Source organism: Pan paniscus, chromosome 11, assembly GCF_029289425.2.
Source record: "Pan paniscus chromosome 11, NHGRI_mPanPan1-v2.0_pri, whole genome shotgun sequence".
In the NCBI taxonomy this organism is placed as follows: Eukaryota; Metazoa; Chordata; class Mammalia; order Primates; family Hominidae; genus Pan; species Pan paniscus.
Window position 1 is genome coordinate 82,897,077 of NC_073260.2, and position 26,761 is coordinate 82,923,837.

The 26,761-nt window shown below is 36.3% G+C and overlaps 1 protein-coding gene across 4 annotated transcripts in view; it reads right to left on the bottom strand.

Annotated features, from left to right (window-relative positions):
• Positions 1–490: 490 nt before the first annotated feature.
• The window catches only part of GKAP1 (G kinase anchoring protein 1), a 78,972-nt gene continuing 52,701 nt past the window's right edge, over positions 491–26,761 (bottom strand). For all 4 annotated transcript variants that reach the window (XM_034967503.2, XM_034967502.2, XM_063593989.1 and 1 more), the window contains 5 exons: positions 14,301–14,402; positions 9,359–9,422; positions 3,577–3,647; positions 3,003–3,080; positions 491–810 (listed from right to left, as the gene is read on the bottom strand). In XM_034967503.2, coding sequence (XP_034823394.1) covers positions 763–810; positions 3,003–3,080; positions 3,577–3,647; positions 9,359–9,422; positions 14,301–14,402 — 363 coding nt within the window. In that variant the 3' untranslated portion in view covers positions 491–762. The remainder of the gene's footprint in view (positions 811–3,002; positions 3,081–3,576; positions 3,648–9,358; positions 9,423–14,300; positions 14,403–26,761) is intronic.

Consider the following 26,761-nt stretch of genomic DNA (forward strand, 5'->3'; position numbering starts at 1 on the left):
CCACCCCCACTTTTTTTTTTTTTTTTTTTTGAGACAGAGTCTCTGTGTCACCCAGCTCACTACAACCTCTGCCTCCCAGGTTCAAGCGATTCTCCTGCCTCAGCCTCCCGAGTAGCTGGGATTACAGGCGCACACCACCATGCCTGGCTAATTGTTATATTTTTAGTAGAGACGGGGTTTCACCATGTTGGCCAGGCTGCTCTCAAACTCCTGGCCTCAAGTGATCTGCCCACCTTGGCCTCCCAAAGTGCTGGGGTTACAGGTGTTAGCCACCACACCCGGCCTAACCACTCCCACCTTCTACTTCCCCCAAGCATAAGCTATTTGAGGGTATCAGCCATATTTCATCTTGCATGTCCTGCAGGGTTTAGTGTGCAGAAAGTGCTGAGAAAATTTTCACTGAATTGAAAGGACCCAACTGATTGGCTGTGCTGTAAGCAAAAATACTTTCATTTCATGTTTCTGAAACTTAACAAATCAAACATATTAGTGGAAGAGTAAATTAATTTTATTGACTGATGAAAAACTAAAGTGATAAGAAGTATGGACAGTAGACAACCACTGAATTCTGCTGGAATTCTCTATTTCTTCTTTTTCACTTTAAGCCAAAAGAAATAAAATTATAGACCATTAGGGAGCTAGTTGCTTTTAGTTCCTTCAACAAAAACTGCATAGTTTAGCAGTTGCACAGCATTAAATATATACAACTTTGCAAAATCCTGGAAGTTTTAAACTTTGTGTTGACTTCAAAGGCTAATGTAATCACCTACACTGGTCGGATTCAGAGTTTCTTTTCCCTTTTCTGCCACCCTGTAAAAAAAAAAAAAAATAGGGAAAATTATTTACAACATACCATTTTGGGACCACTTCATTTAAAAAATATAGACCAAAGGCATCTTGGGGTATGAGAAGGAAGCAATTTCTTTTTTGATTTTGTTGTAAATTTGAGTCTACATACTGCTACATTATTTTAATATGGTTATTTTTTATAAATGGTTAAGGTTGGTTTTAGAAAAGTTACTTCTATTTGAATAAGAGTCTTGCCTTAGTAAGCTCACCGATATCTTATTTTTTTAGAACTCATTTTGACTGTTCCAGAATTAAAAATAAAGTTTTTGATCAATACTAAAATAAACAGTACACTTAAATTTGTTCCATATGATCAGCAAATTTAGTAATTCAGTTCATTACCTTTTGGGTAATTCAATTTATAATTCAAGTTCTGTCGCATTTTGCTCACATTAGCATTAGAAATTTGATTTTGTTCATTAGTGGATTGAAAACTAGGTTATGCTTTTCATATTGCTTAGTTGCATATATAAATTTGTATTTAATTTGCTCCATATGAAACATCATTTGTGGTATTTGACTTGAGCCAAAGCAAAGGAAAGGCAGCATAAAGGACAAGAAGGGTTTTACATAAATATTTTAACATAACATAACATAACGTTTTCTGTTTTATTCTGATTTAAAAAACACTCATTATAGAAATATGGAAAGTACAAACATGCAAAGAATAAAATTAAAATCATCAATAGCTACTCTACCCCCTTCAATTTAACCATAAATAATGGTTTAATGTATTTACTTTATAATAGTTGTATGTATAGTTTTTCCCATTTTTATAAAACTATGGCAATGGTGTCCAAATTTAGTTGATCATCAGAATTACCTAAGCAGTAATATTTTTAGAATTCTGACATCTAGGCTTTGTCCCACACCTATTTAATTGGCTAACAATCTTTAATTCAAAGTTTCCAAGTGATTCCAATGATCAGCCAAGTTTGGGAACTACCTTTTCTGTGGAAGTGCATCTCTTAAAGAGAGGTGGTTGTATCAGGGGCATATGGAGCTCAGACTCATTTGATAATGATGGCAGTTTCTCTTTGTTTCTTTCATTCTTTTTCTGACTATAATAACCATTTCAACATCAACATTATAAAACAAAATGAAACAATACTCGAGCATAAGAATGCTGTCATTCACTCCTGACCATATAACAATTTTGCCAAGATTTATTCACAGAAAAACAGTATGAATAGGTTTTTTGGAACAGGAGATGTGTAATGACATGTATTAAAAACAAGATTTATTTCCAGTTAGCAGAAAAATAAAAATAAACTTAGCAAAAATATTTTTTGAAATAGATACCCACCCACTATACATAAAACTCCTACCATGCTTCTCGATGAGATTTCTTAAAAATCCAAAACAACAAACACACAAGTATCTTTTCAAGGTATCCCAGGTAAAGGGAATTCTCTTTCTAGGACTGATGCAATTTTAAAGCCACGGCTAATCAACTGCTATGTTCTCCACACCATGAGTGGCTTTTGAGATTTTTTGGCTATGATTCCAGTTAATGTATTTTATATTATGATTTAGAAACACATATATATACACACACATAAATATATCTCACACACACACACACACACACACAAAAGCACTGGTATTTTTAATTGCTTCATCCTGGAACAAACTGCTCAATGCTAGCTTGTAAATGCAGAAGAAATGATAGAGTTAGAAAATCACTATTTTGCAATCACAAAAAAAGGCACAAATATCAATGGATGCTAAAGTCACTAAATGAAAAGGGTATTCATACAATCTCAAAGTATCACCTCACATATTAATTATAAAAGGGAAAATATATATTTGCAATGGAGATATCTAGGAGATATCACTGTATCCAAGTGATCAACCTTATAAAGAGGACAATTGTCCTTTTGTGCCTTTCCCCAATATGATTCAATGGCATGTATGCTGTATCATCTATGTAGTACTAAGAATTTTCCTGAATTATGCTAGTTATTGCTGTATATACCAATGTCTAGAATAACATCTTCTACATTGTAAATTATATGACCGATAATAAAATTATCAATATATTTAGTGAATAAATTTTGGCCTAAGAATAAAATACTGCATTTATTCTCACACAGTATCTACTCCAAATGTATTATTTGTGATAAAAACACTTACAAATTATAAAAGCATACCTGGTATTTGGCTAACTCTGCTTGTAATACTTTCACTTTAGATCTTTCTTGTTCTAATGCAGCATGAAGTGAAGTCACCTATAACCAAATATTCAATAAGAAAAAGAATTTTTGGGGTTTTTGGCAAATACTCAATTCTTAACATATTCACAATGATAGGTTTTTGACAACTAAATGGATGAGTAACAGAGAAGCTCCCCCCATAATTTCCATTTGGTATTGTACACAGCTCTATGTTAAAGATGGGGCAAACTGTCCTGAGAGAAGAAGACAATAAGGATGTGAAGGGGAGAAAAATCAAGCCCAGATACAGGGTAAGTTCTATCTGCCCTTTCTGTCTCTAAATTCATGGTTCATTAAAATACAGCCTTATCATCCCCCATTCTTCAGGGGGAAGGACATACCTACCTCTTTTAGTGCTGTAAACAGAATGTTCATTCATGGGCTATTACATAATAATAAAGTATAATTTATACTACTTCCTTACAGTGTTGATGAGCTGTATTTAAGTTTAATAATTCAAGACTAAAAACAGCTTAAGAAAACCAGTCATGTATGCTCCACAGTTCCTTACCTGAATAGTGAGCTCATTCTTGATACTTTGTGATTCATCAACTTGCAGAAGTATTTCTGCCTTATCTTTCACTGACAAAAAAGGAAAAACAGCAGTATAGATTTTCCAGTCACCCAAATACTTCAACAATACTTCAGGGAACTAAGACATAGCAGTGCAATTAGAACAATGATTTCTTGTCATACTTAAAGAATCTACTTCTTGACCTTGCATAGCTCTTACTTTTCACTGGTAAATTCTTTTTTGTTTGTTTGTTTTACATTTTCACCCGTAAATTCTGATCATCATCACCACAGCATTTTTTTCTTAGAAATTTTACATTTTCTGTGGTGTTAAAATATTTATTGCTGGGCATGGTGGCTCACACCTATAATCCCAGCACTTTGGGAGGCCAAGGTGGGCAGATCACTTGAAGCCAGAAGTTGGAGACCAGCCTGGCCAACATGGCAAAACCCTGTCTCTACTAAAAAATATTATACAAAAATTATCCAGGTGTGGTGGTGCATGCCTGTAATCCCAGCTACTTGGAAGGCTGAGGCATAAGGATCCCTTCAACTGGGGAGGTGGTGGTTGCTGTGAGCCAAGATGGTGCCACTGCACTCCAGCCTGGGCGACAGAGAGAGACTCTGTCAAGAAAAAAATACATATTTTTTAATTGCACAAATATGGTGCAAGATTAATTTTTATATCTACTCTAAATAGGACAAGGATACAAGAAAACAAAATTTCACATATGGAAAAAACTTTATAAATACCTTGACTAATCTTAAGGCATGATTTTAAAAACAATTATGGTAGCTCACACCTGTAATCCTAGCACTTTGGGAGGCTGAGGCAGGCAGATCACCTGAGGTCACGGGTTCAAAATCAGCCTGGCCAACATGGCAAAATCCTGTCTCTAGTAAAAACACAAAAATTAGCCAGGTATGGTGGCACATTCTTGTAATCCCAGCTACTCGGGAGGCTGAGGCAGGAGAATCACTTCAACCCATGAGGCGGAGGCTGCAGTAAGCCAAGCTCACGCCACTGGACTCCAGCCTGGGTGACAGAGTGAGATTCGTCTCAAAATAAATAAATAAAAACAATGTAGACTGCTTTTTTGTTGAATTGTTGGGGGTGGTGAGCATACTATAATGCCAACAAAATTATATTTCTCTGAATAAATTTTCATACCAATAAGGCAATGTCAACTAAATGTAGCTCATATGATCACAAATGATCATATGACATGTGTGGTCTCTTAGAACTATTCATTTTTTCTAGAGGCTTCTCTCTCTTGGGAGAAGTGAGGTATCTATACTTTGGCCCTATGTTTCCTAAGCTTCAGAAATTTTCACATGGCTGAGAACTTCCTTAACTCATGGTAACGGCTAATGTATGAAAAACTAACTCCTCACTTTGAAAACAAACTAGGAGAGACTAGAGAGGTAAAATTGTAATAAAATTAGCAAAGGAGGAAAATGACTACTGATATCACCACAGCTCTGCCAATGTAAGATTGTAGTTCAAATTCATTTTCATAGTTTAATATGATAAGATGAAACACCCTATCAAGAATCAATTCAGTCTCTCAAGAATCAACCTGGGAACTTTTACAAATTATGCTTTCTACTCCTCCATCCCCAGGATTATAAACACTTGCTGAAAACTAGTGATTTTAAAGAGTTATGTAATATTTCAATTACAATCAGTTCTCCTATAATGCTTGTTTTGAAAACACAAATTTGTTTCAATGAGGTTGATGTATTAGGTAACAACTTGAACATAACACACATTTTCAATACACTTATGTACAATTTTATGAACAGAGAAAACCACACCCACATGTACTCCTTGAATATCTACCAGCTACCTTGGTTCACTGTGTGTTAGGAAACACACCCATCTGGTCTGACAACTTTCCATCCTTCCACCATGCAGCAGTAACACACAAGCTATAACCCTTCTGAGACCTACTTCCCCACAAGCAAACTTCAGGTTTTCTTCAAGGTAAAGTGCCATATTTATGTAATATTTATGTATTTAACCATTTTAACATGTGTAAAACTGCGTTACTGTTTTTATTAGTTTCCCATCTTTTTTTCATGTGTCACTGACAACGATTTTAAGTGCTGTGCTTCTAACCTTCCTTTTTCTTGTAAGTATTGTGGGGATTTTTTGTTTCTTTGAGACAAGTGTATTAGTTCATTCTCACACTACTATAAAGAACTGCCTGAGAATGAGTAATTTATAAAGAAAAGAGTTTTAATTGACTAATAGTTCCATATGGCTGGGAGGCCTCAGGAAACTTACAATCATAGTAGAAGGCACCGCTTCACAAGGTGGCAGGAGAGAGAATAAGTGCTGAGCAAAGGGGGAAGCCTCTTATAACACCATCAGATCTCGTGAGAACTCACTAACATGAGAATAGCATGGGGGAAAGCACCCCCATGATTCAATTATCTCCATCTGGTCCCACCCTTGACAACTGGGGATTATTACAATTCAAGGTGAGATTTGGGTGGAGACACAGAGCCAAACCATATCAACAGGGTCTCACTCTGTTGCCCAGGCTGGAGTGCAGTGGCAGGATTACAGCAGTCTCAGCCTCCTTGGCTCAGGCAATCCTCCCACCTTAGCCTTCCAAGCAGCTGGGACCATAGGCGTGCACCACCATGCCAGGATAATTTTTGTACATATAATTTTTGAGACAAGGTTTTGCCATGTTGCCCAGGCTGGTCCCAAACTCCTGGGCTCAAGCGATCCACCTGTCTCAACCTCCCAAAGCTGGGATTACAGGTGTGAGCCACTGTGCCTGGCCATCTTGTGTGATTTTGCAGAGACTAGTGATTTTTAGGAACACATGCTGCATTATTACAGAACTGACCATATTTACATTTACATTATAAGTGTTACAAGTATTTTCATGTAATGATCCTATATAAAATTCTACTTGGATTACTTATGCTATGGACACTGTTGTTACTGATAGCGATTTTTAATCTATTTTTGAGAGCAAGCTTTTATCAGTTAACTTTCTCAATTTCCACAGTGTTTTATGGGGAGGAAACATTATTTTATTTTTACATATTTAGAATTTATACATCCAATACGCAATGATACTCTTCATTTCTGCACTTAGAAATATATCTTCTAAATAACTTAATTTTTTATTTTCATAATTTTGTTCATTAAAAGACCCACATGGAGATCAATAACATGCACAGGTCTAAACTAATCTCAGGATGTAGACATCTAAATGTCCAAATAATGTTTTTCCCCGTATTTTTTTTTTTTTTTTGAGACAAAGTCTCACTCTATCAGCCAGGATGGAGTGCAGTGGCATGATCTTGGCTCATTGCAACCTCTGCCTCCTGTGTTCAAGTGATTCTTGCACTTCAGCCTCCCAAGTAGCTGGGATTATAGGCAAGCACCACCACACCTGGCTAATTTTTGTATTTTTAGTAGAGAGAGGGTTTCACCATGTTGTCCAGGGTGGTCTCGAACTCCTAACCTCAAGTGATCCACCTGCCTCGGCCTCCCAAAGTGCTGGGATTATAGGCATGAGCCACTGCGCCTGGCCTCCCCCCATAATTCTTTAACTTCTATTTGTGTAATAGTTAAGTTATAAAAAATATAAGGTTGAACCTACTTCAAGAGTATTCATTTTCTGTTCAACTGGACATGATTTCTGATTTTTACTCATTGTTTGACAACTATTTTGTAATGTAGTTTAAATTTTGTTTGGACAGTTATATTCCAAGTATAGTCATCCCTTGGTATACAATTGCTTGCAGGACATCCCGAGGACACCAAAATCTGAAGATGCTTAAGTCCCTACTATAAAATGGTGTATATTTGCATAAAACCTATGCATATCCTTCTATATGCTTTAAATCATCTCTAGATTACTAGCTGGGCGCGGTGGCTCATGCCTGTAATCCCAACACTTTGGGAGGCCGAGGCGGGTGGATCACGAGGTCAGGAGATAAAGACCATCCTGGCCAACATGGTGAAACCCCGTCTCTAGTAAAAATACAAAAAAATTAGCCAGACGTGGTAGCAGGCGCCTGTAGTCCCAGCTACTTGGGAGGCTGAGGCAGGAGAACAGTGTGAACCTGGGAGGCGGAGCTTGCAGTGAGCGCCACCGCACTCCAGCCTGGGCAACAGAGAAAGACTCCTTCTCAAAAAATAAATAAATAAATAAATAACAATTTAAAAAAATCGTCTCTAGATTACCTATAATATCTAATATGGCATAAATGCTATGTAAATAGTTGTTACACTGTTATTGTTTAGGGAGTAATGACAAGAAAAAAGTCTGCACATGTACAATTTCAACAAATATATTTGTGATCCACAATTGATTGATCCACAGATGGGGAACCCACGGATATGGAGGGCTGACTATACCTTCACATCGGAAAACCATTTTTGGTATTTTGTTTTTTCATTTTTCAAGGTGAATTTCACAATTTCTTAAGAGCTATACAATATTCACAGGAGCTATCTTTGGAGTTTCATTAGCATTTATTAACAGGAAAACTGTTGATTACATTTAATTTTGTCTATTCAGAGAAAGATTTTCTCCTTTATGTCTTAATCTGTGTTTCTTTTGTGGTTTATAATTTCCTTTGCCTAAGTCTCATACTAAAAAATTAACATATATTTCTTTTTCTATTATGAATGGAAAATTTTCATAAAACTTTCAAGATAAATGTCACTAGGTATATACACAGTGAGAAATGCAACTGATTTGGCAGGCTTTTGTATATCAGCTTTACTAATCTTATCATCTGCAATCATTTCTTTCTATTGATTTCCTTGGCTTCCTGCTGTTAACCTCTTGTCAAAAGTTTACAGAGTAGCAGCAAAAGTATGAAGAGCAGTGGGGAGGGGAGAAGGAAATAAGGAAACAAAAAGGAAAACCTAAAGTGATGACAGGCTGCCTCCTTCAATAACTGAAAAAGCAGAATCCTAAGCAAATGTTAGGCTTGTTTTCCCTCTAAATATAGTTCAGTAAGTTATAAGAATTGAAATTTTAAGAGTTTCTTTTACCTGAATAGTTATAAACTGGTATAAAACTAAGGTGCTGTAAGAGTGACCTGTAATAATAACTTTATCAGCAACTATCCAGCATTTTTTTTTTTTTTTTGAGACAGTCTTGCTCTGTTCCCCAGGCTGCAAGTACAGTGGTGCAATCTCGGCTCACTGCAACCTCTGCCTCCCGAGTTCAAACAATTCTCATGCCTCAGTTTCCCGAGCAGCTGGGATTACAGGTGTGCACTACCACACCTGGCTACTTTTCGTATTTTTAGTAGAGATGTGGTTTCACCATGTTGGCCAGGCTGGTCTCAAACTCCTGGCCTCAAGTGATCTGCCCACCTTGGCCTCCCAAAGTGCTAGGATTACAGGTGAGCCACCATGCTTGGCCAACTATGTAGCTTATATCACTCTGGGAAACCTTTCTACTTTGTTGAGTCTTTTTTTCAATTTTTTTATTGGCACATAATAATCATATATATTTATGAGGTGCATGTGATATTTTGATACAGGCAAAGTGTACTGATCAAATAGGTATTTAAGATATCCAGGAACTCAAACATTTATCATTTCTTTGTGTTGAAGGCACTTCAAATCTTTTCTTCTAGGTATTTTGAAATATACAAATTATTGTTAACTATAGTCACCCTATCGTGCTATCAAACACTTTTGTTGAGTTGGTAAATCACACATTTGAAAAAGTACCTTCAGATATTATTTAAGATAAACTTTTAATTACAAAAACATAAAATCCACTTACTTTCACCTTCCTGAAGCATTTTCAATAATTGTGCATTTCTTGCCTTTACTTCCTTATACTTTGCCTAATAGTCAAAGAAAAAAGATTCAGTTTTTTTAAAAGTAAGTGATATAATTAATGATTTACTGTCAACTTACAGAGCTCTGAATTCTTGGCTTGCTCAAAGATACAATTACTGTAGAAACAAACAGGATGGAGGAAAATGTATTCGGAACTATCTACAACTTAAATTAAGTCCCTGGCACAATAATACATATCAATATTATATGTGATTGAAAATTAAAGGAGAGAGGGATAAAAGTGGAGAAAACTCAAGATAATACTAAATTTTCCTAAATAATCTTCTTTTCTTCCTCAGATAAAACCCTTATACAAATCAAAATAATTTAAATGAAAACCAAAAGAAAAATGAGCCACAGTTCTAAAGCAGTACTGTCCGGCAATATACTAGGACTTTCTACATCTGCTCTGTATTTGTCACTGTCCAATATGCGACTACTGAAAGAACACTAGCAATGTGGCTAGTGTGACTGAGAAAAATGAATTTTTAATTTTAAACTTTAATTTTAAATTTAAAATGTGATAGACTTGTAGTGGATATTGAATTTTATAGGGCAGTTCTATACCTTCTCAGTTGAAGATTCACTAATCGTTTGTTATTTCACTAACTAAATAATCACTGTTATAATTTTTGGCTGGCATGAATTAGTACTTTACCCAAATATCTTTCAACTCTTTTTCAATTTCTTTTTCCAGATGGCTTAGCTTCTTCTCACATTACAAAAATGATACAAGTATACATTTATGAACAAAAAGGATTGTGTTCCCACATTAACATCCATATTTTAGGCAATTTTACCCCATGCTACCCTTATTAAACATGTCTTATAACACTCTCTGTATCACTTATTTATTTACTTTTTTTTTTTTTTTTTTTTTTGAGATGGAGTCTCACTCTGTCGCCCAGGCTGAAGTGCAGTAGCACGATCTCGGCTCACTGCAACCTTCGCCTCCTGGGTTCAAGTGATTTTCCTGCCTCAGCCTCCCTAGCAGCTGGTACTACAGGTGTGTGCCACCATGACTGGCTAATTTTTGTATTTTCAGTACAGATGGGGTTTTACCATGTTGGCCAGGCTGGTCTTGAACTCTTGACCTCAAGTGATCAACCCGCCTTGGCCTCCCCAAAGTGCTGGGATTACAGGCGTGAGCCACTGCGCCCAGGCCTGAATCATTTATAAAGATTTAATACATTAGTACATTAGAGAAAACAAAGCATTTAACACAGTATAGAAAAACAAAACCCTAAAGAAAACATTAATATAAGAAAAATCATTTTTTTCCTCTCAACATATACATAGATATGTATAGAAGTTACCAGATTCAAATCTTTTTTTAAAAACAAATTAAAATGTGTTTTAAGTCCAATAAAGATGGCTTTTACTAAATAGTACTCTGTCCATTAAATTGTTGATGATAAGTAAATAATGTTTACTGAGTAATACTGCAGTGAATACAATAAACTGAAGTAAAGCACCATACTGAATATAAACGTAGGAAGACTGCTGAGAAGCTCAGAAATGAACAAGGGAGACCAGTCAAATGGAAACATAAAAATATAATGGGGGAAAACACATACACTCAACTACAACTATATTCACTATGAATATAGAAATATTCATTGTGAATATGAAACTACACTCACTATGAAATTCCCACCCTCTGGGCTCCAACCTATGTTAGTATTTCACCAAACTCTATCTCTGGCTCAAGCCTTTGTTCAAGGTCCAGATCAGTCTTCATGGAGGTACCTCTTATTCAAGGTTTACGGTCTAAAATAGCTCATAAAGCAAAAATTGCAAATGAGCATGATTACCTGTGACAATTATTTGCATTGCTTAAAAACTGCATATATAAAAATATAAATGTATAAAATACCAGTAACATATTAGCTAATAAAGAGCACATATGAAATACATAACATTCTTGCTAGCATATTTAATTTCATGACAGACAACATACAAAGTTGATAAAATTAAATACACGTGTTGTTACTGCACTGTCTAAAAAAGTAGCCATTTAAAGCGCAACATATCCAAAATGAAATCTATTAGTTCTCATTCCCCAAATCAGTTAAAGACGTGCTCTTCCTCTTACACTCTATACTTATCCATTGTTTTAGCAGACTGTCTTCACTCCAAGCCTCAGCAACATGCATCATCATCGCAAATATCTTCTCAATATCATCCCACAGCAGCTGCGTCATTTTACATTCCCACCAGCAGTGAACATGTTCCAATTTCTCGACATCCTTGCCAGCACTTGTTATGTATACATTTTATTTTAAACCACAAATCTTACCTCCTCCCTTAGGCTTTTTAAAAATTCTATTTTTTAATCTATTATTCATCTCAAGTATTCTTCTTTGACTAATATTAATTCATGTAAAAATTATTTATTCAATGCTTGTAACATGCCAGCTACTTAATAATTATCATGTCACTTACCTTCTAAAGATTTTTAATGCCCTCTCTATTTTATTTTATTTATTTTTTCGAGATGGAGTCTCACTCTGTCACCCAGGCTGGAGTGCATGGCACGATCTTAGCTCACTGCAACCTCCACCTTCCAGGTTCAAGCGATTCTCCTGCCTCAGCATTCCAAGTAGCTGGGACTACAGGTGCGTGCCACCAAGCCCGGCTAATTTTTCATATTTTTAGTAGAGACAGGGTTTCACCATGTTAGCCAGGATGGTCTTGATCTCCTGACCTCGTGATCCGCCTGCCCCGGCCTCCCAAAGTGCTGGAATTAACAGGTGTGAGCCACCATGCCCAGCCTAAAGACCTCTCTAAAATCCAAATGCCTTCAAATTCTGAACCCAACTCATATCTGCAATTTCAACTTCTAGTTTCCCATTTCTCTGAATGTCAGCCACAATGTACCTTCCATCATATTCCCATGCCTTTGTACATACAATTCTCTCTACCTGGAAAAATCATCTTTTCTATGAGATCTTTACCAATTTTTGATAGCAGCAACTCATTCATTCCTTTGTCTGTTCTTCTGGAGCATTCTGTCATATCCTACATTGTACTGCAACTATTTCCATGTTTATCTTCCCCATTAATCTACAAGTTTCTTGCTAACTCATCTTTGTATTCTCTGTGTCTAGTACAAAAAAAAGCGAAGGGAAATGTAAATGAAAAGCTAGGGTAAATGAGTGGGTGCAGTCAAAAAAAGTTTTAGTAGGGATGATTCTTAAAGGCATGAGTAGAAGAAGAAGGGAAATGTAAGAACCATCAGGGCTGGAACTTGATTTATTTTTTTTCACTACCACATACACAGGGCGCAAAAAGTATCTGGCACATTATAGGCACTCAATAAATAATTGTTGAGTGAATTCATATTAGTCAAAAAGGAATGATACTTGATATGAATAACAGATTTAAAAAATAGATTAAAAAAAAAAACCTAAGGGGAGAGGTAAGATTTGTAGTTAAAAATACATTGTATACATCACAAGTGCTGGAAAGGATGTGGAGAAACTGGAACCTTTGTTCACTCCTGGTGGGAATGTAAAATGACACAGGTGCCATGGAAGTTTGGCAGTTCCTCGAAAAGTTAAATGTGGAATTATATAATCCAGCAATTTCACTCTTAGGTATGTACATACCCAAAAGAACTGAAAGCAAGGACTCAGATACTTATGCACCAGTAAACAAAATATATACACACAATGAAAAATTATTCAGCTATAATATGTGATGAAATTCTGACACATGCTACAACGTGGATGAACCTTAAAAACATTATGCTAGGCCAGGCACAGTGGCTCACGCCTGTAACCCCAACACCCTGAGAGGCCAAGGCGAGCAGATCACAAGGTCAGGAGTTCGAGACCAGCCTGGTCAACATAGTGAAACCCCGTCTCTACTAAAAATGCAAAAATTAGCCGGGCATGGTGGCACGTGCCTGTAGTCCCAGCTACTTGGGAGGCTGAGGCAGGAGAAGTGCTTGAACCCAGGAGGTGGAGGTTGTGGTGAGCCAAGACTGTGCCACTGCACTCCAGCCCGGGCAGCAGAGCGAGACTCTGTCTCACAAAAACAAACAAACAAAAAAACCACATTATGCTAAGTGAATACGCCACACATAAGAGGATAAACACTGTATGATTCCACTTACATGAGGTACCTAGAATGGGCAAATTCATAGAAATTAGAGGTTACCGGGGTGTGGAAAATGAGAATGGGGAGTTCTTTGTGGGTTAAGAGTTTCTGCCTGGGATGATGAAAAAGTTCTGGAAATAGACAGTGGTGATGGTTACACAATACTGTATATAAAGGTACTTAATGCCCCACTGAATTGTACACTTTAAATGGTTATGTTATATGTATTTTACAACAACAAAAATAAATTATACTATGTGTAAACTATACCACAATAAAGTGGATTTTTAAAAAACAAAATACAACCAGGCATGGTGGCTCATGCCTGTAATCCCAGCACTTTGGGAGGCTGGGGTGGGCGGATCTCTTGAGGCCAGGAGTTCGTGACCAGCCTGGCCAACATGGTGAAACTCTGTCTCTACTAAAAATACAAAAATTAGCCGGGCGTGGTGGCTCATGCTTGTAATCCCAGCTACTCAGGGCAGGAGAATCGCTTGAACCCAGGCGGAGGTTGCACCGAGCTGAGATCACTCCATTGCACTCCAGCCTGGGCAACAGAATGAGACTCCATCTCAAACAACAACAACAACAACAACAACATAAATAAATAAATAAATAATCATTCAGACTTTAAACCATTAATCAAAGAGTTTAAGAACATAAAAAACAGAATGACTATTCCCATGAATTGCATATTAAACATATTTACATGTAAGAAAAACAGAAAACGTGAAAATTTATAGAATTATTTTCTTTAACAACAGTAAATGGACACAAACCTCCCATTGAGTGATTACATTTTTCAGCTTCTGGATTTCAGCATCTTTCCTTTCAAGCTCTAACTTTAGTCTTTCAATTCTTCCATCTTTCAGAACCACTTCCTGAAAAGAGAGAAACAACACTTTAGGACTTTGATTATTCCGCTAATTCTGGTTTATAGTATTCCTTTGTGAAAAGTTTAAGAGGAAAAATTCTGACCTTAATTTTCTGAGGCCACCTTATGCTGTTGACTACATTTCTACTTTCACTCAATTATATAATCCTAATACACACAATGCAAGCAAGGAAGTATTTATAATTAACCCAAACATACTGACAAACAATATCAGGGCTTTCAAAGGATATTTCTATCCTGGAACAAACATATTAAAAGTGCTCTGTGACAAGTTGTTGTTATTAGTCTATCGTAAAAATTCAAAAATTCAAAAAATGACTACAAATACAAAATTAATAAAAAATATGAAAACTAAAATAAATAGCTTTTCACTATATTAGCAATTAACAGGTAGAAGACAGAACTAGAAAAATAATTTCCTCACAACAGCAAGAAAAGCTCACCAGAACAATAAAACTAGGAAGTGATCAGGACCAACACTAAGAAATTTATAAAATCTCGAAAATGACACAGAACAAAGTATGTTTGTAAATAGGAAGGCTACAGGTTACTTTGTAAGTTCAATAACATTTCAATAGAAATCCCAATAGGATGTTGTTCTTTGGAACTTAAAAAGATAGTAAAGACTTCATCTGGAAAATTCAGGATGGATGCAAACAAAAAGTTAATTTGATGAAGAAAGATTTGTCTATCAATTATATAAGGCAAAATAAATAAAATCATGGAACCTAGGTTGACAGAACAATGTACCAGAAAAGAAATCCAGAAAGAGACTTCAGATATAATAATTTATTGTAATGTAAGGATGATACTTTTAAAAAGTGAGAAAATGCTGAATTACAGAATAATGGTAGGTTACAGGACAAATGGCTAACTGGGAAAAATCAGGTTAAATCCCTGTCATCTTGCACCATATACCAAAATAAACAAATTTAGTGTAAACAAAAAATCACCCCAAAGTCATACTTTTGATGAGAATATAAATGGTTCTATTTATCTAAGGAGTAATGTGGCAACGTCAATGTAGTACTCTACAAATACTCACTGAGCATCTAACTTCTAGGAGTTGGGTACACCATGGTGAACAGAACTGAAAAGATTCTGTGTTTCTTTTCTAGATTAGTAAAGCTCTCTAAAGTGGTGACACTTAAATTGAACCTTGTGTGATGGGTAGGAACTGGCTAAGTAAAAAGGGGAAGTGAGAGCTTTCCAGGTAGAAAGAACAGTATGTTTGAAGGCCATGCAGGAAGGGCCTGGAGAATTTGAAGAAAAAAATAAACCAGTATGGTAAGATAGTGAGGGGGAAGATGGTACAAGATGACTTTGGAAAAGCCAGTAGAGAACTGATCCTGGAGGGCCTTGTAAGCCATAAGAACAGTCTGCACATTATTCTGAGTAAAACAGAAAGCAGTGAAGGATTTTGAACAGGACTGCTAGGTTAGATTTGACTGTGAGAGACTTATGTTTGCAAAGGATCCCTTTTCATGCTGTGTGGAAATGAAATGGAGTGAGGTAAGACAGGTAGAAAGATCCTTTAATTACTACTCTAACCCTGGGTCAAATAAGATTATGCTTTGGATTAGGGTGAAAGCAGTATAAATAGAGAGAAGTATATTTGAGAAATAATTTGGAGGTAGCATTTGATGAAAGGTTTAAAGAATGTGGCAGGTGAGGAAGATGAACACTACAATCTAAGTTTCTAGTTTAAGCAATGAGGTGAGTAGGTCAAAATTAGAAATATACTACTATTAAGTTCTGGAATCTCACTTCTAGGAATTTATCTGCAATAGATAAATGAGGTAGGGAAGTATCTATGAAATGTGTTCATTGTAGATTTATCACAACAAATAACTGGACATCAATTTAAATGCCAAACAATAGGATATAGGTTAAATATATAGTAAATTCAAAAACTGAAAACTAAGTCACTAAAAATGGTGATATATAGCTATAAAATAATATTTGCATGATTCCAAAGTTGTAATGTGTGCAAAGAAAAAATTCTGGAAGAACATACACCAAAACTTTAACTGTCCTGAACATGGGATTATCAAAGATTTTGCTTTATTGTTTAAAATTTCCTTTTATCAAAATTATTTTATACTGAGTAAATAATCATGGAATAATACTGTTTTACTTTTGAATAAAAATAAAACCATATATGTATTTTTAGAAATCTTGATGAATATGATTATTATCTTTGAATAAGAAGCCCTTCTGAAATTGACATAAAAAAAAGAGGAAAAATGGAAAAGATTGATAGATGTGATTTGATGAAAGATCTCAAAAAAAAAACCACTGTAACAAAATAAAAAGGTAAAGGAAAAACGAAATAAATTGCAACCAATATGACAGACATATGACCAACAAACATTAAAAAAAGTACAATCTCACTAGTAAGCAAATCCAGGTTTTATCAAACTGGTACTTTTTTTTTTTTTTTTTTGAGACGAAGTCTCGATCTTATCTCCCAGGCTAGAGTACGGTGGTGTGATCTCAGCTCACTGCAACCTCTGTCTCCCAGGTTCAAGCGATTCTCCTGCCTCAGTCTCCCAAGTAGCTGGGATTACAGGCGCCTGCCACTACTGCTGGCTAATTTTTGTATTTTTACTAGAGACAGGGTTTCACCATGTTGGCCAGGCTGGTCTTGAACTCTAGATCTCAGGCGATCCACCTGCCTCGGCCTCCCAAAGTGCTGGGATTACAAGCGTGACCCACCGCACCCAGCCAAACTGGTACATTAAAAAAATTTTTTTTCCTTAGTGTAATTAGAGGCAATTTACCTATAAACTGAATTATTTCATGTATAAGAATTAATGTCCCAGGCACAGTGGCTCATGCCTGTAATCTCAGCACTTTGGGAGGCCGAGGTGAGCAGATCACCAGAGGTCGGGAGTTTGAGACCAGCCTGGCCAACATGGTGATTCTCTACTAAAAATACAAAAATTAGCTGGGTGTGGTGGCACATGCCTTCAATCCCAGATACTGGAGAAGCTGAGGCACAAGGATGGCTTGAACCTGGAGGACGAAGGTTGCAGTGAGCTGAGATTGCGCTACTGCACTCCACCCTGGGTGACACAGTGAGACTCCATCTCAAAAAAAAAAAAAAAAAAAGAAAACAAAACAAAAAGAATTAATGTCCTGAATGCTCATCATTTGTATTTAACTGAAAAAGTGGTCCATCTAACAGTTTCTACATTAATGAGGTAAAAAGAATATATCCATAGTAAGACCACACCAAATTATCAGTACTGTAGTAGTTTTCTCTAGCTGAATGAGATTAGGGTCATTTTTCTCCCACTACATCTGAAAACTGGGGATGATAATGATACCCACCAACTTCATAGTTAGTTGTTAATAATCAAATGAGATCATGCATTTTAAGTACTTAACACAGTGCCTGGCATATACATAGCAAACCTCAAATACTTATTTTTGCCATTATCATTTTTTCATTTTACTTATCAGTAGTTCCCAAAATTTCTACAAGAGATACTACTTCTTAAAACAAAGTCATATTGTTTTAATGTATACTCATTTTCAATGAAGTCCTATATTTCAATAAATACCTTTTAAAAAGTATCTTCTAAGTAGAAAATATTATACTAAAATGAGGATGAAAAGATGTACAAGATAAAGCCTATGCTGACAAGGGATCTGTAATCTATTAAAAATGACAGGGAAAATGTGCAGTGTGAAATGTGCAATAAGAAAAACAAAATGCTATGGGGTATAGAAAAAGGAAAATTATATCCAGGTTTTCCGTGTCTCGGGTTTGGGGTTTGGCTGGGGCAGTGAGAGAGAGCTTCTGGGAGGAGATGGCATGTGAAATGAATGAAATGAACCTTGAATAAAGCTGGGACCCACTCAGCATTCTGTGACAGGAGTGGTCTGCTCCAGCTAGAAGAAAAATTGGAAGAGTACAAACAGCTAAAGTTAATTAAGTTAAGGATATCCTGTATAACAATGTTTTCAAACTTATTTGACAGTGACGTATGATAGGTTTTATACAAACACATGCACACATAGAAACAAATTTCACAAAATATAAATAGGTGTCACATACTCTGACATTTTCTCCTGTCCCATTTTTTTGGTAGCAATCTACTAAACTGATTTTAGGGCCTATTGAATGGGTTGGGAAACTCAGTTTGAAAAGCATAGCCTAAGGACTTTGGGTGTCAGGTCAAGGACACTGTACTTAATTCAACAGACACTGAAGTTTAAGGGCACAGCATGGCATGATGGCAGTAATGATTTATAAAAAGGCATCAGTTAGCAGGGTGTAACACATTATATGGCATTAAAGGCAAGAAGCAGAAAGATTGGTTAGATTACTGAAATAATGCCAGTAAGAGATAATGAGAGCCTAAATTAGAGAAATGTTGGTAAGAATGGAAACAAAGATAGATCTGAAAAATATTTCAAACATTTAAAACTCTAAAAATCTTGAAAAACAGAAAAGTGAAAAAAAAAAAGTGTAGAATCTGGATATCTAGATAAAATGAGGAAACCAAAAACTGAAATGACAGAAGTCAAGCCAAATGCTTGGTATGGAGAGAAAGATGATGAGCCTGGGTTTGAACACAGTGAGACTAAGGTATTCATCAAACAACAGGATGGAATATGCCGCAAGGGTAATTAATAAAACAGAGCCCCGAAGGCCACAAGAGGGGACAGGATCAGGGATGACTGATCTACCTAGCGTTGGTGCAGTTGTGGAGAAATTAGTAATCTCACATCCTGCTGCTAGAAGACAATATGCTGAATGCACCAAGAGCAACACAGAGGCTTATATCCTTTGATTCAATTATTATCTTAAAAAATCGATTCCAAGGAAATGATTCAACAAAAAATTAAATGTATGATCAGTGAATATCAAGCCATCAATTCTAAACAATGTTCAATAATAGGGCAAATACCAAGCAACTTACAGCATGTTGATTTGGCAGGATATAACACCTGGTTTACAAAAGGGGTTAGAAAACTAGATTCATTATTGTTGTAATTATTTTAAAATACCTATGCATCTAGGCATATTCCTAGAAAAACACTATTCAAAAATGAAACTAGGCTGGACATGGTGGCTCATGCCTATGATCTCAGCAATTTGGGAGGCTGAGGCAGGCGGATCACTTGAGGTCAGGAGTTTGAGACCAGCCTGGCCAACATGGCAAAACCCTGTCTCTACTAAATAAATAAATAAATAATACATAATAAATTAACTGGGCGTGGTGGTGCATGCCAGTAATCCCAGCTACTTGGGAGGCTGAGGCAGGAGCATTGCTTGAACCCAGGAGGTGAAGGTTGTAGTGAGCCAAGATAGCACTACAGAACTCCAGCCAGGTGACAGAGACTCCATCTCCAAAAAAAAAAAACTGAATGACAGACAGACTTAGGGTTGATTTACTTTTCACCTTTAAAAATGCCTAATATATTAATGTATGCACAGTTAAAAAGGATTTTAACCTTGGAAAGCAGAAGAGCTTTCTTTCTCTGAGAAAGGAGCACACTGGATAGAGGAAAGAAGTATATACAGAAAGAGAAGTGGAGAATTTTTTAAACTGCATGAATCCTCTTTTCTCTCCTTTACACTTAATGAAAGCTATGAAAAACTTCACATTTTTTCATTTATGAAAAACTTCACATGCGCAAAAGAATTTTATGTATGACACATTAGGTAAAAAGAAAAATAAACCAAAAAGCGGATTAAGAATTTGAACATTACCAATACCTTGGCAGCCCCTCCCCAATCATACCCCTTTTCCCTCCTCTTCTGAGGATATCCATGATTACAGATTTTGTTTGTCGTTCTTTTCCTTTGTTAAAGTATTTTACTACATGTATATGAAGCCCTAAATAATGTATTAAATTTCTATTTTTAATTTTTATTTATTTTTTTGAGACAGGGTCTTGCTTCAATGCCCAGGCTGGAAGGGAGTGGCATGATCACAGCTCTATGCAGCCTTGACTTCTCAGGTTCAATCAATCCTCCCACCTCAGCCTTCTGAGTAGCTGAGACTACAGATGCATGCCAACTCACCTGGATAATTTTTTTTTTTGTAGAGACAGGGTTATTAAAAAAAATTTATATGAATGTCATCAAATTATTATTTGGTGACTTGTGTTTTTCATTAAATGCTATGCTCTTGATATGCATCCACGTTGCTATGTATAACTACAACTTATTCACTTCTCTTATTCTTTTGCTATTACAAACAACTGAGTTTTGAACATTTTTTTTGGACATGTCTTCAGGGTTTAATCTAGGGGTAGAATTTCTAGAACATAAGGTCATGCCCATTATCTTCAACTTTAAAAGTGAATGCCAAATTGTTTTTCAAAATGGTTATACCAATTTACATTCCCACTAGTGGTATGTTAATGCTGTTCTATATCCTTCCTAATAATTAGTAGTCTTTACCTTCCTTCGGTTTTTTCCTAGGCACTGCAGTGAAATTAATATTACTGTAATAAACTTTGCTTTCTGCTCAAAAACCTTCAAAAAGTCTTTAATGTCTGCTGACTAAATTATAAACCAGCCTTTAAATTTGCCACAGTCTTTTCCAACTTTTCAAATTTATATTACATTCCTCTATAAACCTTCTATTTTAATTAAACTGGTTTATACTTCATTACCTCCATACTTTTACTCAAGGCATCCCAGTTTCTTCTTCTTCATCTCTGCATGTTCAAATTCTATTGTCTTTATAGAATGGCTGAATGGATTAAAAAATAAGACCCAATGATCTGTTGCCTACAAGAAACACATTTCACCCATGAAGACGTAAAAGAGATATTCTATGCCAAGGGAAACCAAAAAAGAGCAGGAGTAGCTATATTAATATCAGACAAAATAGATTTCAAGACAAGAACTATAAGAAACAAAGAAGGTCACTATAAAATGATAAAGGAGTCAGTTCAGCAATTAGATATAACAATTTTAAATACATATGCACCCAACACTGGAGCACCCAGATATATAAAGCAAATATTATTAGAGCTAAAGAGAGAGATGGGCCCCAATACAATAATAGCTGGTGACTTCAACACTCCACTTTCAGCATTGGACAGATCTTCTAGTAAGAAAATCAACAAAGAAACACTGGACTTAATCTGCACTATAAACCAAATGGACCTAATAGATATTGACAGAACTTTTCATCCGACAGCTGCAGAATACACATTCTTTTCTTCAGCACACAGATCATTCTCAAGGATAGACCCTGTGTTAGGTCACAAAACAAGTCCTAAAACATTAACAAAATTGAAATAATATCAAGCATCTTTTCTGACCACAATGAAATAAAGCTACAAATCAAGGACAAAAGGAATTTTAGAAACTATACAAATACATGGAAATTAAACAATATCCTCCTGAATGATCAGTGGGTCAATGAAGAAATTAAGAAGGAAACTGAAAAATTTCTTGAAACAAATGATAATGGAAATAACACACCAAAAGCTATGGAATACAATAAATGCAGTACTAAGAGGGAAATTTATAGCTATAAGTGCCTACATCCAAAAAGAAGAAAAACTTCAAATAAACAACCTAACAATTAATGTTAAAGAACTAGAAAAGCAAGAACAAACCAAACACAAAATTAGAAGAAAAGAAATAATAAACATCAGAGCAGAAATAAATGAAACTAAAATGAAGAAAGCAATACAAAAGAAATAAATGAAATTGAAATGAAGAATCCAAAAGTTGATTTTTTGAAAAATTAAACTTGAAAAAAAACCTAAAAATTAAAAAATTAAAACAAAAAACATCAAAAAAAGAAAAATTAAAATTGACAAACCTTTAACCACATCAAGAAAAAGAGAAGATCCAAATAAAACACAGATAAAAAAAGAGACATTATGACTAATACTACTGAAATTCAAAGGATCATTAGTGGCTACTATGAGCAACTATATGCCAAAAAATTGGAAAATCTAGAGAAAATGGACAAATTCCTAGACACATACAACCTACCAAGATTGAACCATGAAGAAATCCAAAATCGAACAGACCAATAATAAGATTGAAGCCATAATAAAAAGTCTTCCAGTAAAGAAAAGCCCAGGATCCAATGGCTTCACTGCTGAATTCTACCAAACACTTAAGGAATTAATACCAATCCTACTCAAACTATTCTGACAAAAGAGGAGGAGGGACTATTTCCAAATTCCTTCTACAAGGCCAGTATTACCCTGATACCAAAACCGGACAAAGAAACATCGAAAAAAGAAAACTAGGGGCCAATATCTCTGATGAATATTGATGCAAAAAATCCTCAAAAAATACTGAATTCAACAACACATTAAAAAGATCATTCATTATGACCAAGTGGGATTTATCCCAGGAATGCAAGGCTGGTTCAACATATGCAAATCAATCAATGTGATACATCATATCAACAGAATGAAGGACAAAAACCACATGATCATTTCAATTGATGCTGAAAAAGCATTTGATAAAATTCAACATCCCTTCTTGATAAAAACCTTCAAAAAACTGGGTATAGAAGGAATATACCTCAACATAATAAAAGCCATACACAAGAAACCCACAGCAAGTAATATACTGGGTGGGGAAAAACTGAAAGCCTTTCCTCTAAGATCTGGAACAAGACAAGGATGCCCACTTTCACCCTGTTATTCAACGTAGTACTGGAAGTCCTAGCTAGAGTAATCAGACAAGAGAAAGAAATAAAGGGCATCTAAATTGGAAAGGAAGAAGTCAAATTATCCTTGTCTGCAGATGGTATCACTTTATATTTGGAAAAACCTAAAGGCTCCACAAAAAAACTATTAGAACTGATAAATTCAGTAAAGTTGCAGGATACAAAATCAATCTTGAAAAATCAGTAGCATTTCTATAGGCCAACAGAGAACAACCTGAAAAAAAAATCAACAAAAGTAATCCCATTTACTCCCATTTACAATAGCCATAAATAAAAATAAATACCTAGGAATTAACCAAACAAGATCTCCATAATGAAAACTATAAAACACTGATGAACAAAACTGAAGAAGAGATGACAAAATGGAAAGATATTCCATGTTCATGGGTTAGAAGAATGAATATTGTTAAAATGTTGATACCACCCAAAGCAATCTACAGATTCAATGCAATCCCTATTAAAATACCAATGACATTCTTCACAGAAATAGAAAAACAATCCTAAAATATATATGAAACCACAAAAGATACACTAGCCAAAGATATCTTAAGCAAAACAAAGAAAACTGAAGGAATCATGTTACCTGACTTCAAATTATACTACAGAGCTATAGTAACCAAATAACAAGGTACTGGCATAAACACACACACATAGACCAATGGAACAGAACACAGAACCCAGAAACAAATCCACACACCTGAGGTGAACTCACTTTTGGCAAAGGTGTCAAGAACATACACTGGGGAAAAGACAGTCTCTTCGATAAATGGCACTGGGAAAACTGAATATCCATCTGCAGAAGAATGAAACTAGACACCTATCTCTTGCCATACACAAAAATCAAATAAAACTGGAGCTACCACATGATCCAACAATCCTGCTGGGTATATACCCAAAAGAAAGGAAATCAGTATACTGAAGAGCTATCTGCACTCCCATGTTTATCACAGCACTGTTTCTAACAGCCAAGATTTGGAAGCAACCTAAGTGTACATCAACAGATGAATGAATAAAGAAAATGTGGTACTTATACACAATGGAGTACTCTTCATCCATAAAAAAAGATCTTGTTATTTGCAACAACATGGGTGGAACTGGAGGTCATATGCTAAGTGAAATAAGCCAGGCACAGAAAGGCAAACATCACATGTTCTCACTTATTTGTGAGATCTAAAATTCAAAACAACTGAACTAATGGAGTTACAAAGTAGAAGGATGGTTACTAGAGGCTGGGAAACGCAGTGAGGGAGTGGGCAGGTGGTTAGGATAGTTAATTGGTACAAAAAAGTTAGAAAGAATGAATAAGACCTAGTATTTGATAGCACAACAGGGTGACTATTAGTCAATAATTTAATTGTACATTTAAAAATAACTAAAATAGTATCATTGGATTGTTTGTAACACAAAGGATAAATGCTTACAAGATGTGATTATGTAAGCATTGCATGCCTGTATCAAAACATCTCTTGGAACCCATAAATATATACACCTACTATGTAGCCACAAAAATTAAAATTTCTTTAAAAAGAGCAAAGAAAACCCAAATTCTACTCTAAGTTCCTAATTCAAATGCTATTTTCTCCTCACAAAGCCATCTCTGATCCCCTTTCCTGTGAATTACTATAGCATTTTAACAGTGTATCTTTTCTGGGGCTCACCATTTTTTGCTTGTACAAAAATAATTATCTATTGAGTGCATACTGTGGAAAACATGTTCTGCTAAACATTTTAAATAATAATCTATAACTTTCCTAATAGTGTAAGAAAGGCAGGTAATTTCATCCCAATGTAATAATCGATAAAACTGTTTGATTTCAAAGTCTGTTCTCTTTCCACTATGTCAAACTATCACTTCGGTTTAAATCATACTGCTACTTAATTATTTAAACTTGTTAATATAAAGTTATATACCCAACTTTGTTCTATAAAGGCCTTGAGGAACCTAAGTATGTCCTGAAATATACAAATATCATTCCTTCTATCCAAAAATGATCTCAGGTGGCTTTAAAAAAGATACTACAAAGGGGAAAATCATAATGAAAAAGGAAAATCATAATCAATGAAAAAGGAAGAAGTGAATATGCTAACCATAAATGTTAATTAACATGGTTGCTTGGTGATATGGTTTGGCTCTGTCCCCACCCAAATCTCATCTTGAATTGTAATAATCCCCAAGTGTCAAGGTGAAACTAGGTGGAGAGGGCAGTTTCCCCCATACCGCTCTCCGGTTAATGAGTGAGTTCTCACAAGATCTGATGGTTTCCTAAGGGGCTTCCACTCTTTGCTCAGCACTCATTCTGTCTTCTGCCACCCTGTGAAAAGGTGCCTTCCACCATGATTGTAAGCCTCCTGAGGCCTCGCTAGCCATGCACAACTGTGAGTCAAACCTCTTTTCTTTATAAATTACCCAATCTCGGGTATTTCTTCATAGCAGTGTGTGAATTTACTGTTAAATTGGTACCACAGAGAGTCAGGGGCTGCTATAAAGATACCTGAAAATGTGGATATGACTTTGGAACTGGGTAACAGGCAGAGGCTGGAACACTTTGGAGGATTCAGAAGACAGGAAAATGTGGGAAAATCTGGAACTTCCTAGAGACTTGTTGAATGACAATGAAGTCCAGGCTGAGGTGGTCTCAGATGGAGATGAGGAACTTGTTGGGAACTGGAAAGGTCATTCTTGCTATGCTTTAGCAAAGAAACTGGTGGCTTTTTGCCCCTGCCCTAGAGATCTGTGGAATTTTGAGCTTCAGAGAGGTGACTTAGGGTATCTGGTGAAAGAAATTTCTAAGCAGCAAAGCATTCAAGAGGTGACAGAGCATAAAAGTTCAGAAAATTTGCAGCCTGACAATGCAGTAGAAAAGAAAAACCCATTTTCTGGGTAGAAATTCAAGTCTACCACACAAGTGAGAAGCAGCCAAATGCTAATCACCAAGACAATGGGGAAAATGTCTCCAAGGCATGTCAGAGACCTTCACAGAAGCCCCTCCCATCATAGGTCTGGAAGCCTAGAAGGGAAAATTGGTTTTCTGGGCTGGGTCCAGGGCCCCTCTGCTGTGTGCAGCCTAGGGACTTGGTGCCCTGTGTCCCAGCTGCTCCAGCCATGGCTAAAAATGGGGCCAAGGTACAGCTCAGACTTTTGCTTCAGAGGGTGCAAGCCCCAAGCCTTGGCAGCTTCTACATGATGTTGGTCCTGTGGGTGCACAGAAGAGAAGGACTGAGATTTGGGAACCTCTGCCTAGATTTCAGAGGACGTATGGAAACTCCTGGATGTCCAGGTAGAGAGGTGTGCTACAGGGGCAGAGCCCTCATGGAGAACCTCTGCTAGGGCAGTGTGGAAGGGAAATGTGGGGTCAAGAGCCCCCACACAGAGTCCCTATTGGGGCACTGCCTAGCAGAGCTATGAGAAGGGACCACTGTCCTCCAGACCCCAGAATGGTAGATCCACCCACGGTTTGCACCGGAAAAGCTGCAGACACTCAATGCCAGCTGTGAAAGCAGCCAGTAAGTGGAGGCTGTACCCTGCAAAGCCACAGAGGCAGAGTTGCCCAACACCGTGGGAGCCCATCTCTTTAATCAGCAAGACCTGGATGCGAGATGTGGAGTCAAAGGAGATCATTTCGGAACTTTAAAGTTTAATGACTGCCCTTTTGGATTTCAGACTTGCATGGGG